At 42.5% G+C, this 14,524-nt stretch overlaps 1 protein-coding gene across 1 annotated transcript in view; it reads left to right on the forward strand.

Annotated features, from left to right (window-relative positions):
* The first annotated feature begins 1,358 nt into the window (after positions 1–1,358).
* The window catches only part of pip4p2 (phosphatidylinositol-4,5-bisphosphate 4-phosphatase 2), a 77,904-nt gene continuing 64,738 nt past the window's right edge, over positions 1,359–14,524 (forward strand). The window contains exon 1 of the mRNA XM_067979383.1: positions 1,359–1,507. Within this exon, the coding sequence (XP_067835484.1) occupies positions 1,399–1,507 (109 nt within the window). The 5' untranslated portion in view covers positions 1,359–1,398. The remainder of the gene's footprint in view (positions 1,508–14,524) is intronic.

A 14,524-nucleotide genomic window follows, 5' to 3' on the forward strand; every position in this document is an offset into this window, starting at 1 on the left:
TACTTCCACCTCTGTAATATCGCTCATCTCCACCCCTACCTCAACCCATTGCTGTGTCAGCCATGGCTCAGTTGGTAGCACTCTTGCCTCTGGGTCAGAAGATTGTGGGTTCAAATCCCATGCCAGAGACTTGAGCACAAAATCTAGGCTGATACTCCAGTACAATATTGAGGAAGTGCTGCACTGTTAGAGGTACAGTCTTTCGGGTGAGATGTTAAATTAAAGCTATATCTGCCCTCTCAGGTGGACATAAAAGATCCCATGGCAATATTTGAAGAAGAGCAGGGGAGTTCCCCTGGTGTCCTGGCCAATATTTATCCCTCAACCAACATTACTAAAATAGATTATCTCATCATTATCACCTTGCTGTGTGCAAAATGGGCTGCTCCATTTCCTACATTTCAAAAGTACTTCATTAGCTGTAAAGTGCTTTGGAATATCCTGATATTGTGCAAGGTGCTATATAAATGCAAATCTTTCTTTTTTATCTGCCACTTGAAACCCTCAACTAAGCTTTTGTTATCTCTAGACTTGATTATTCTAATGCTCTCTGGGCTGGCCTCCATCTTCCATAAACTTAAGCTCATCCAAGACTCTGTTGCCCATATCCTAACTCGCACCAGGTCCCATTCACCCATCACCCCTGTACTCCCTGTCCACCAACACCTCGATTTTATAATTCTCATCCTCGTGTTCAAATCCCTACATGGCCTCCTCCCTCCCTATCTCTGTAACCTCCTCCAGCCCTACAACCCTCCGAGAACTCTGCGTTCCTCCAATTCTGGCCTCTTCTGCATCCTCCACTGCCTTTGCCCAACCATTGGCAGCCGTGCCTTCAGCTGTTTGGCCCTAAGCTCTGGAATTCTCTCCTTAAACCTCTCTGCATCTCCACCTCTCTCTCCTCCTCCTCCTCTACGACGTTCCTTAAAACCTACCTATTTGACCAAGCTTTTGGTCACCTGGTCTAATGTTCCCTACTTTGGCTTGGTATCAAATTTTGTCTGATTACACTCTTCTGAAGCACCTAGGGCACGTTTCACCACATTAAAGGTGCTATATAAATGCAAGTTGTTATTGTTACCTGTGGTTGATGAAAACCTTGCCCTGTGAATGATGTAGGCACTTTTGCCCTCACTCCTCCTGTGATTAACCTAAGCCCCTTTCTCCTCACTCCTCTTGTGATTAATGTAAGCTCCTTTACTTTCAGTGGAACTCTGACAGATGTATCCCCCCAGCACTAGCTTCACCTTTTGTTTGATTTAAGTCGTTCCCCCGGCTCCACCTCTGCTCCATGTAGCACCCTTGTGACTGACTTAAGCCCCTCCTCTCTCGGTACAGAGTTCCTCTCTCCTCCCGTTGCTGTTTTCATTCTTCGCTGTGCGGCCCTGGGCTGCAGTCATGGCTGATGTTGATGGGGTGGACGAACGTTCTCCACTGCTGTCAGGAAATAACTCTGGCAATGTCACTCCTACAACGCCTCTGTACGTCGAGGAGCCTAGTCCTCGCGGTGAGTGCACGCTGTTTTATTGAAGAAATCGTTAAAGAGATTTAAAAACAACAGTTACTTTTTGTAAAAAAAAAAATCCCACTGGTAATGAAAGCTTCTGCGGCGAAGAGGCTCCCAGATCTCTGCAGGCCGACTCTCGCTCGTCTGCATCGGCGCTCCCACAGACTGCAAGAAGAATGTCACTGGTATTAGGCAAAATAGCTGCATTAAAATAAGAAAGGTTTCAAAGGGAAAACCGATCGTGCAGCAAAGGTAGATGTTTCATGTCTTTGTACAGAGGTAAACCCCAGTCCGCGATGCTTTTGGTGCGCACAGAGCTCACTGCAGATGAACTCCCAGTGTCTGCAGGAGATTGTGAAAAGTATAATGCAATGTCAGCATTATCGATGTCGATGAATATTGTCTATTTACGTAATGGGTTGTTTGTTAACGGCTGCGGCAGGTTTTCAGCAGAACTTCATTTTTTTTCTATTGTGAATGCGTTCATAATGAACTTAGCACATGAATAATTAAAAACTTAAACTATGCAAAGCAGTGTTCTTGGCGTTTGCGCGGTATACCCATACATTTATTGATCGAGGATCACGAATTAAAGCCGATTTCGATTATGCTGATGTTGAAGCATAATCACATGAGGTATTTTGTGGAAACCTACCTTGCTTGTGAAATCATGCTGTGAAAATATGATAATGCAGAACTGGGATAGGTTGGAATGTATTAAATGGTGTGCTTTATATAACTGCTTACAGAAATTGACTTTTATATGTATGTAATAATGCATATGGGGATTTGACCAATTCTTCAGTGTGCAAAAGCTTCCGATTAACTTTCTTGATAAGATTGCTCTGCTGTAAGTCAGTTTTAAGTGGTTAAGAATTGGTGCAAATCCTGTCAGAATCCTAAATAACAATAACTTGCATTTATATAGCACCTTTTTAATGTAGAAAAATATCCCAAGGTGCTTCACAGAGGTGTGAGAAAAATGGATGTTGTGATTTGAAGGGGTGGATTGAAAGGGGTGGTATAAGAGACCTCAGAGGATCGAAGAGTTGTGAGAGGGTTGTAGGGATGGAGGAGTTTGTGGAGTAGGGAGGGGCGAAGCCATAGAGGGACCTAAACACAAGGTCAAAGGGGCAGGGGATTAAAAGTTACAGATAAGAACATGATGAAAGGAAATCCCAAGTGTACACAAGTGAGAGAGCAGCCCAGCATTGATCCCCTGTATGATGGCTGCTGAAGTGGAGCTGGGGCTGCATGGGGTGGTTGTGAGGAGGCTTGTGCTAGTCCACAGCACCATTCCCGTAAGTCTTCATTGCAGCATTCATGCAAACAATTAGAGACAGGCTTTAGGATCACAGCGACTCGTACTGTCATTAGATGTGCCTGCCTTCTGATGCATGGTAGCAGCAGCTATCCTTACAGCAGGCAGCATAGTTCTTAATCTGTCTTTCTGCTGACCCAGCTCTTGTGAAGACAGTTCCCCAGTTGCTAACAGGTAGTCACGACAATGCCTGCAAATATAGTCGGTGTCAATTTGGTTGGTGTGACCAAGGTTTTGCTTGCTGATGATCAGCCTGGCATGTTTTCTTTAATTCAGCATTACATACAGTATGACATCCTGTCATTAGGATACTTCTGAAGAACTATTTAGCATAATGGTAGGTCAGGCCTTCACTTCCATATGTGTCATCGGTTCTGCTGTCACAATCTACCTTCAGAGTTGGAACCTCTGCATGTACGAATCATCTGCTGAAGCCAGTTATGTTCATCTCTATCTGTAAATGTTGTTGAGTCTGTGCTGGTAGGTGGACTTAGAGCACGTCTTGTGCAGCTTCATATGCCTGGCATTCCTTCATTGGTGCTCCTCTTCCAAACTCCTCATAAGGCCTAAAAACTGTAGAATTATTCTTATTCCAGGACTTTTAAACTTTCTCGTGTACACGTTCAGTGCCTAGCAACCCTGTATGCTCATTTATGTTGACGTTAATTAGAAGTGGCGTGCGCCCAACGTAAAGGGCAGAAAGATGTTGTTGCATTACTTCCGCATTATTATTACATCCTTTTCAAGAAATCACCTTTTTCAGATGGGAGCTTCCTACGCCTGTCTGTTTGCTCGCTGCTACTTCATGTGTGCAAAATGGGTGGATAGCTGGTGTTATGGGTCTTTGCTCCTTTTCCCATGCCATTACATCCCATGAACTAGTGCACACTTGTGGTAATGGCAAGTAATCTAAGTAATCTACCCTGTTGAGTCAACAATGAGGAGAAGGTGGATATATATTGGGATTTTTCTTACCCTCCTTAAAGCAGTCCGGTTTGCCTCTTGATTTTCTCCTGCACTGGGGATAAATTCATAAAATGAAATATAACACAATTTGCTATTTTTCTAATCTTAATCTTGTTCCCCCTGTAATTATCTATTAAAACCACTAAAAAATGTATTTTTAAATAAGTAAAATAGTAAAACTGCCTTTTCCCTAATAAGGGAGGGGAATTTAGCCTTATTTTCCAGTATTTCAATCCCTATTTGCTACTTAGGAAATATATTATTTAAAGAAATAAATTCAAAAACATTTTTCCCTCAGTAAAATATTATCTGCTCTTATTAAAGGGGAAAGTGTTTTAAAGTTCAAACAAGTAGAATATTTTCAGTTTAAAAAAAAAATTCCCTTATTGCAATTAGAGGATTTGATCTGTGGCATTAGTGTCCAGGATTTCAGTTCCCTATTTGCTATTTGGGAACTTTCTTTTTAGATCAAATGAGTAGCACATTCCCAGAACAAGTGTTTAAAAGAAATAATGAAAGATAACCTTTTTTTAAGTACTTATATGAAAAACAATACCCCTTCTGTTTAAAACTTTAAAAATCTTGCCAAGTAATGGTAGCAATACAATCACAATTGCCATTTTTGTGGTGGTAGGGTGTCTAACCCCTACAATCCATCCACTCACTTTGCCAGGAACTCGGTGATGGGTGAGTAGGTGGAGAAACTGCTTCATGGTGTCATCTGTGCTTTCCAATTGGCTGTGGTGTCTTTGACCATTTTTAATACTTAATACATACTGATTATTGAGTATAAAATTTCATTTATAGTGGTAGCAAAACTTCATATTTATTAGTGATTCCATTGTCTGTAGTGAATGAAAAATTTTGTACTGGAGTTAACGTGAATATACAGAGGCAAGGGTTGTACAGAACAAATGCTCTAAATATGTGTCCATACACTTGAAGGGTCCATTCAAGTTTCACCCAACTGAACAGTAACCTAAAATAGACTGGTGTAAATGTCTTCAAAGGGAACTAGACATATTCTAAGTACATGTATTATTCAAAAGTGTTTTCAAATAATTAAAACAGCTGGGAAATGCCATTAAATTACTATACATGCTAAAAAAAAACTTGTCAGGCTATACTTAGAACGTGTAAAAATGAATGAGAGTTATAAACCTGTTTCTACTTACATAGTCTACAGCACAGAAACAGGCTATTCGGCCCAGCAGGTCTATGCCGGCATTTATGCTCCACACGAACCTCCTCCCACCCCTCTTCATCTAACCCTATCAACACATCCTTCCATTCCTTTCTCCCTTGTGTGTTTATCTAGCTTCCCCTTAAATGCATCAATGCTATTTACCTCATCTACTCCTTGTGGTAGCACATTCCACATACTTAGCATTCTTTGGGTAAAGAAGTTTCTGCTGAATTCCCTATTGGATTTATTAGTGACTATCTTATATTTATGACCTCTAGTTTTGGACACCCAAGCAAGCAGAAACATTTTTTTCTACATTACCCTATCAAACCCTTTCATTATCTTAAAGACCTCTATCAAGTCACCCCTCAGCATTCTTTTTTCTAGAGAAAAGAGCCCCAGCCTGTTCCGCCTTTCCTGATAAGTATGATATGATAACTGCGAGGATATACTTGTGAATATTTTTTGCACCTTCTCCAGTGCCTCTATATCTTATCTATATTATGGAGACCAGAACTGTGAACAGAACTCCAAGTGTGGTCTAACCAAAATTCTATGCAAGTTTAACATAACTTCTCCACTTTTCAATTCTATCCCTCTAGATAGCTTCGTTTGCTTTTTTTATGGCCTTATTAACCTGCGTCACTACTTTCAGTGATTTGTGTATCTGTACCCCGAGATCCCTTTGCTCCTTTATCCCATTTAGACTTATTATCCAAGCAGTATGTGGCCCCCTTATTCTTCCTACCAAAATGCACCACGTCACACTTATCTATATTGAAATTCATTTGCCATATACACGCCCATTCTGAAAGTTTATTCATGTCTTCCTGTATTTTGTCGCATTCTTCCTCTGTATTAATTACACCTCCCAATTTGGAGTCGTCCACAAATTTTGAAATTGTACTTCTGATTCCTGAGTCCAAATCATTAATGTAAATTGTGAACAACAGTGGTCCCAGCACCGATCCCTGTGGAACACCACTTCCCACCTTTTGCCAATCTGAGTAGCTACCCTTAACCCCTACTCTGATAAAGCTGTAACTTTATGGTGTGTTTCAGGTGACATCGTAATCCACAGTAGTGAAGCTTGTGCAGTTTCTATTCCTACCACCCAGTTTGCACCTAAAATTGGGGCAGTAGTAGGATCAAAATCACAAATGGCATAGATGTGCTAACTTACCACTTATCCACCTATTCAGATTTTTGGGCAGACCTTGATTCAGGCAGCCAGAGCTCCTGTCAGAAACAGGCGAGGACCTCATGAATAAATGCAAACTGGGGTCAGATGGGCATAGTTACGACCCCTAAAGTCATTCTCATCTCTGTCGGCATTACTACTGCCAGTTCCTCATCCCACTTACAAACATGGGTATTAGTGTTGAGAAGCGGCCATTTTGAATGTACATTAAAGGGATCCTTAGATGCAGTTAGGGAAAGCTGGAATGCGTTGGAGCCAGAGACAGTTATTGAGAAAAGAGGTATGTCTGTGAAAGCATGTTTTAGCAAACACATGATCAAACACAAGAAGAGAGACAAATAACAATGAAAGTGAACAGAGTAAAAGAGACAAAAGAAAATCACATTGAAGAGAAAAATCTCTTCAAGGTGGGCAGTTCTGGATAAGAAGTGGTAGTGAATTAAACAATAAAACAAAAAGCAAGATACTGCAGATGCTGGAAATCTGAAATTAAAAAAGAAAATGCAGGGAACAGTCAGCAGGTCAGGCAGCATCTGTGGAGAGAAAAAGGTCGAGTTAATGTTTCAGGTCAATGACTTTTTGTCATGTGGGTTCTGATGAAAGATCATCGACTGAAATATTAACCCTATCTTTCTCCACAGATTCTGCCTGATCTGCCGAATGTTTCCAGAATTTTCTGTTTTTATTTCAAATTCCCAGCATCTGCAGTATTTTGCTTTTTGTAAAGCTGGAAGCACATTTAGCACTCATTTTTCTGTAGTCGCTTGTAAATTTTGAGCCCTAAAAGCTTTCATATTTAGTCTCCATGTTGCTTTGCTGTAGGTACTGCAGAAATTTTCTCTGCTGCTAGAAACTACTTCTCAACTTCATGCCCATGCTTCCAATCCTCCCCTTTAAGGTGCTTGCTGCAGGCCCTTCAAAATCACCCGCCCGGATGGATTTCTTGTCCCCAGATTGGCAAGCCGGGTGTACGATTCGTACTGGCAGCTCGTTGAATTAATGTATACGAAGCCTGACCATGAAATTGGCTCACATCCCATGGTGACGTCTTTGGGTGGGCATGTGCCATTACGCACCTGATTAACGCAATATATGAAAAGCACATCCATATTGTTTCTGTTGACTCCTTTTTGTAAATAGTTGGCTTAAATTATTTGTAGGCACTTATTTGACTGAATCAAACAATTCTAAATAAAATGTATACTATATACAATAACAATTTTTATTCATATAGCGCCTTTAACATAGAAAAACATCCTAAGGTGCTTCACAGAGGCATAATTGGACAAAGGTGGACGCTGAGCCAAAGAAGGTGGTATTAGGAGGGTTGTCCACAAGATAGGTCAAAGAGATGGATTTTAAGTAGGGTCTTAAAGGAGGAGAGGGAGATGGAGAGGTGGAGGAGTTTAGGGAGGGAATTTCGGAACCTTGGTGGGTAAATTCAATGCTCTGTACTCCCACAGGAGAGCCACTATTGAAGGGAGTGTGGGTTGGAGAATCAGCATCATAGTATTATAGCTCTATCTGGTGAACCATGCATCCCTTTTGAGTTTTGCTTCCTGTTACTGCAGCACTGAATTTACCCTTGTATATCAGCCATTGAAGTTTTGGTAATAAGCTTGTAAATGGTAATGCCACAATTGTTAATCTGTTGACATGGAAATGACTGGATATCAACTTGAAGTGTACTAACTGCTGCAGTTGATATACATGTGGTATAAACACCCCATAGGTTAATGTCTGTTCTATAAAAAGTTACCACAGTGGTTCGTTGGTAGTAATCTAATCTTGGGGTTCAACTGCTGCTCAAACTGCTAGGGATTCAGCTGTGGTTATGATATCATAACCTATTGAACCTATTTGTAATCACTCCTAGCTACCCTTTCTGTACACTTAAGTAAAAAAATGTTTGTTTAAGAGCTTATTTAATCTTTCCTCATAGGTTAAATTCCAGATACCCCAAATCATCTCCATTGCCCACCTTTGTACTCTTTCAAGTGCTTTATAATCATTTTGACGATTAGGTGAATAGAACTGCAGACAGTATTCCATATGGGATCTGATCAAAGCCTCTTATAACAACTATGCCATATCTGCCTTTTTTAGGTGACCCTCTGCTGAGGGTTATAATCCCTAGAGCTTTTTCCTGATCAGCTATGCTGTATCATTGTTGTATTTTAAATGTAAAGCAAACTTCTTCTTGGTTCCTTGTTTGTATACAAACTATTTTCCACTTACCCACATTGAATAATATCTGCTACCTACTGACCCAGTTACATGCTTGCTGACTTGGTGAGGTTGATAACACTCCTAGTTTCTGGGGCAGAAGGTGGTGGATGTTATAAAAATGAAGCATCTTTATCTAAGATTTAGTTTGATTTTGGTAAAGATTTAGCATTAATTCTATCATGGTACATAACGGGTTAAAATCCAGCATCACTCACAGAAATCATAACCCAGCTTAACTTGAAACATTAAGGCAGTTTGTCTGAGGTTAGGTGTCCAAGGGAAGATCCAAGCTATTTATCCAAATACAAACATTTTGTGAGATTTGTTCAAATGTGTTTTGCTGCTTTTTTTGAATTTAACAAGCAACTATTTAAGTCTGCTTATTCCCAGTAATTTCTTTTGAACACCAGCTTGTGTTTTACAAATCAGTGAGTCTGTCTGAAGACTGCCAGGAGATATAGTCAAGCAATATAGCTTCTGTAGATGGTGGCAAAAGGAAAAGAATCTCTATTTAAGAATATTACTTGTACAACAACAGTGACTGCACTTCAAAAGTAACCATTGGTTGTAAAGTGCTTTGGGATATCCTGAGGACAAAGTGTTACGTAGAATCATAGAATGGTACAGCACAGAAGGAGGCCATTCGGCCCGCCGAGCCCGTGCCCAGCCTGTCTGTGCCATAAATGAATGTTCTTTCATATATTAGCACTGCAGTTTTAAGTCATTTTTTTTTCCTACTATACAAGGAGCCAGCTTAGTTTTACAAGTATTATAAAATACATGTTATGTTACTGGTGCTATTTGCTGCTTCTTCCACTGTTAAATAAATTTGTTTGGCAGTTAAAATCTCAGTCGTGGTCTAGTGTAGTGTGTTATTCGGCTATGTTCTAAAGGCATTGAGGATCATGTGAAAGCATGGTGTAAAACCAGCAGCTGAAACAAACTGAAGAACGCTCTCTGTTTGTTACTTGGGCACACTATGAATTTAGTTAGACATCCAGATTAGGTGAATAAACTCTCCTTAAGACATAGGCTTGAGGCTCACCTATCACAGCAGACTAAAACTGGAAAGCCTAAAATATCTAGGATTTAAGCACGTAATCTGGGCCGACACTCAAGTGAAATATCCTGAAAATGCTGCATTGTCACTACTGCTGTCTTTTGGATGAGACTTTAAACTGAGGTCCTGTATGCCTGTTCAGATAGACAAAAAAATCCTGTGGCAATATCCAGAGAACAGCTGGGAGTTCTCCCAGTGTCCTGGCCAACATTTCTCACACAACCAATACCACCCAAAAAACCTGGTCAATCCTCTTAGTGCTGTTTGTGGGATGTTGCTACGACATTTTGTTGCATTTACCGAGACAACAATAGTTCTTGTACCAGTAACATACCTTACTTCCTTCTGTGACTTTTACCGTAGCCATTAATTGTGGAACCTTGTCAAAAAAACTTCTTTTGAAAGTGCAAGTATATAAGATCAACTGCAAATTGTCTCTGCCTTACATTAGTGATCTCTGGAAAAATTCCAGCAGGTTAGATAAACATGACCTCCCTTTTCTGAATCCATGCTGGCTGTCCCTTAACAAGTTATGCTTTTGCATGTATTCATTAACTAGATGTCTGAAAATTATTCTCAAGATATTCCCTAGAATTTATGTGAAACTTACTGATTTTATAGTTTCTTGACTTTCATAAAAAAATGGAGTTATGATGATCTGAAGGTTTGAGAACCAAATATTCTGTGGACAATATGGCATTGCAAGGATAATGTTCGCCTTCTCCACCTGAACTTTTATGTAGGACCTGTGGTGTGAGGGAAAGGCAGAATTATACACAGGGTCCTTCCCTCCAGGGAATCAACTGCTTTCTGACTACAGCTGTGTCATCAGAGATACAGATTTTTTTTATCCTGAAAGTTGGCTCAGAGCTCTGTCGCTGAATAATCCAGTTCTTCCAAAATGAAATTAACAGCCTTCAAATGACAAGTCCACTTCGTGAGGATTGACTTTGCCTCCATTGAGAGCATCAGTTACTTTATTCTGTTTACTTGCAAGGTGTTGGTTGGGCATTTGATTTGTACCAGTTCAACATCTTCGTTGCATTGAGGCACAGCAAGAGACAAACTTCTATCCTTTCTTTTGATACAGCAGACCACAGTCATGTTATCATTCCACACCTTCATGGTCTTGTTTCAGACTTTTAAAAATTATTTAACATTAATCATGTAGCTTGCACTTTGAGACTGATTATTTGATAAGTATCATTTGGGGGTGGGGGATTTGGCGATGGTAATGCTGTTGAATGTCAAGGAGAGGTGGTTAGACTCTCTCTTTTTGGAGATGGTCATTGCCTGGCACTTGTCTGGCACGAATGTTACTTGCCACTTATCAGCCCAAGCCTGGATGTTGTCCAGGTCTTGCTGCATGCGGGCACGGACAGCTTCATTATCTGAGGGGTTGCGAATGGAACTGAACACTGTGCAATCATCAGCGAATATCCCCATTTCTGACCTTATGATGGAGGGAAGGTCATTGATGAAGATGGTTGGGCCTAGGACACTGCACTGCAGCAACGTCCTGGGGCTGAGATGATTGGCCTCCAACAACCACTCCCATCTTCCTTTGTGCTAGGTATAACTCCAGCCACTGGATCGTTTTCCCACTGATTCCCATTGACTTCAATTTTACTCGGGCTCCTTTTTGCCTTGATGTCAAGGGCAGTCACTCTCACCTCACCTCTGGAATTCAGCTCTTTTGTCCATGTTTGGACCAAGGCTGTAATGAGGTCTGGAGTTGAGTGGTCCTGGCGGAACCCAAACTGAGCATTGGTGAGCAGTTTATTGGTGAGTAAATGCCGCTTGATAGCACTGTTGATGACACCTTCCGTCATTTTGCTGATGATTGAGAGTAGACTGATGGTGCAGTAATTGGCCGGATTGGATTTTTCCTGCTTTTTGTGGACAGGACATACCTGGGCAATTTTCCACATTGTCGGGTAGATGCCAGTGTTGTAGCTGTACTGGAACAGCTTGGCTAGAGGCGCAGCTAGTTCTGGAGCACAAGACTTCAGCACTACAGCCGGGATGTTGTCGGGGCACCTAGCCTTTGCTGTATCCAGTGCACTGAGCCGTTTCTTGATATCACGTGGAGTGAATCGAATTGGCTGAAGACTGGCTTCTGTGACGGTGGGGATATCGGGAGGAGGCCGAGATGGATCATCCACTCGACACTTCTGGCTGAAGATGGTTGCAAATGCTTCAGCCTTGTCTTTTGCACTCACGTGCTGGACTCTGTCATCATTGAGGATGGGGATGTTTACAGAGGCTCCTCCTCCTGTTAGTTGTTTAATTGTCCACCACCATTCACAACTGGATGTGGCAGGACTGCAGAGCTTTGATCTGATCCGTTGGTTGTGGAATCGCTTAGCTCTGTCTATAGCATGTTGCTTCCGCTGTTTAGCATGCATGTAGTCCTGAGTTGTAGCTTCACCAGGTTGGCACCTCATTTTTAGGTACGCCTGGTGCTGCTCCTGGCATGCTCTTCTACACTCCTCATTGAACCAGGGTTGATCCCCTGGCTTGTTGGTTCTGGTAGAGTGAGGAATATGCCAGGCCATGAGGTTACAGATTGTGCTGGAATACAATTCTGCTGCTGCTGATGGCTCACAGCGCCTCATGGATGCCCAGTTTTGAGCTGCTAGATCTGTTCTGAATCTATCCCATTTAGCCCGCTCGTAGTGCCACACTACATGTTGGACGATGTCCTCGGTGCGAAGACGGGACTTTGTCTCCACGCGGACTGTGCGGTGGTCACTCCTACCAATACTGTCATGGACAATGTCGGTTGGTTCGCTCACCACCTGCCGTAGACCCAGTCTGGCAGCTATGTCCTTCAGGACTCGGCCAGCTTGGTCAGTAGTGGTGCTACCGAGCCACTCTTGGTGATGGACATTGAAGTCCCCCACCCAGAGTACGTTCTGTGCTCTTGATACCCTCAGTGCTTCCTCCAAGTGGTGCTCAGCATGGAGGAGGACTGATTCATCAGCTGAGACAGGACCGTAGGTGGTAATCAGCAGGAGGTTTCCTTGCCCATGTTTGACCTGATGCCATGAGATTTCATGGGGTCCGGAGTCAATGTTGAGGACTCCCAGGGCCACTCCCTCCTGACTGTATATCACTGTACCGCCACCTCTGGTGGGTCTGTCCTGCCGGTGGGACAAGACATACCCAGGGATGGTGATGGAAGCGTCTGGGACGTTGGCTGAAAGGTATGATTCTGTGAGTATGGCTATGTCAGGCTGTTGCTTGACTAGTCTGTGGGTCAGCTCTCCCAATTTTGGCACAAGTCCCAGATGTTAGTGAGGAGGACTTTGCAGGGTCGACTGGGCTTGGTTTGCCTTTGTCATGTCTGGTACCAAATTGTCCGATGCTGGGTGGTCCATCTGGTTTTATTCTTGTTGTGACTTTTTTTTAGCAAGACTGTACAACTGAGTGGCTTGCTAGGCCATTTCAGAGGGCAATTAAGAATCAGCCACATTGCTGTGGGTCTGGAGTCACATATAGGCCAGACCGGGTAAGGAAGGCAGGTTTCCTTCCCTAAAGGGGACTAGTGAACCAGATGGGTTTTTACGACAATACGGTAGTTTCATGGCCACCATTACTGATCCTAGTTTTTTTAATTCCAGATTTTATTTCATTAATTGAATTTAAATTCCCCAGCTGCCATGGCGGGATTTGAACTCATGATTCTGGATTATTAATCCAGGCCTCTAGATTACTAGTCCAGTAACATAATCACTATGCTGCTGTACCCGTTAATAGCTGTTTCATCAATGACCTTACCTCCATCATAAGGTCAGAAATGGGGATGTTCGCTGATGATTGCACAGTGTTCCGTTCCATTCGCAACCCCTCAGGTAATGAAGCAGTCCATGCCCGCATGCAGCAAGACCTGGACAACATCCAGGCTCGGGCTGATAAGTGGCAAGTAACATTCGTGCCAGACAATTGCCAGGCAATGACTATCTCCAACAAGAGAGAGTCTAACCACCTCCCCTTGACATTCAATGGCACTACCATTGCCGAATCCCCTACCATCAACATCCTGGGTGTCACCATTGACCAGAAACATAACTGGACCAGCCATATAAATACTGTGGCTACAAGAGCAGGTCAGAGGCTGCGTATTCTGTGGCGAGTGACTCAGCTCCTGACTCCCCAAAGTCTTTCCACCATCTACAAGGCACAAGTCAGGAGTGTGATGGAATACTCTCCACTTGCCTGGATGAGTGCAGTTCCAACAACACTCAGGAAGCTCGACACCATCCAGGACAAAGCAGCAAGCTTGATTGGCACCCCATCCACCACCCTAAACTTTCACTCCCTTCACCACTGGTGCACTGCGGCTGCAGTGTATACCATCCACAGGATGCACTGCAGCAACTCGCCAAGGCTTCTTCGACAGCACCTCTACCACCTAGAAGGACAAGGGCAGCAAGCACATGGGAACAACATCACCTGCACGTTCCCCTCCAAGTCTCACACCATCCTGACTTGGAAATATATCGCCGTTCCATCATCGATGCTGGGTTAAAATCCTAACAGCACTGTGGGAGAACTTTTACCACACAGACTGCAGCGGTTCAAGAAGGTGGCTCACCACCACCTTCTTGAGGGTAGTTAGGGATGGGCAATAAATGCTGGCTTTGCCAGTGACGCCCACATCCCATGTACGAATAAAAAAAACTTGGTCCCTTCATCTAAGTCATTTAATGTAGATTGTCAATAGCTGAGTCCCAAGCACCGATCCTTGTGGCACCCCACTAGTTACAACCTGCCAACCTGAAAATGACCCGTTTATCCCTACTCTCTTCTGTCCGTTAACCAATCCTCTATCCATGCTAATATATTACCCCCAACCCCATAATCCCTTATGTTGTGTAACAACCTTTTATATGGCACCTTATCGAATGCCTTTTGAAAATCCAAATATACTACATCCACTGGTTCATCTTTATATACTCTGCTAGTTATATCCTCAAAAAATAAATTTGTCAAACATGATTTCCCTTTCATAGAACCACATTGACTCTGCCTAATCATATTAGTGCCCT

Source organism: Heptranchias perlo, chromosome 3, assembly GCF_035084215.1.
Source record: "Heptranchias perlo isolate sHepPer1 chromosome 3, sHepPer1.hap1, whole genome shotgun sequence".
Classification (NCBI taxonomy): domain Eukaryota; kingdom Metazoa; phylum Chordata; class Chondrichthyes; order Hexanchiformes; family Hexanchidae; genus Heptranchias; species Heptranchias perlo.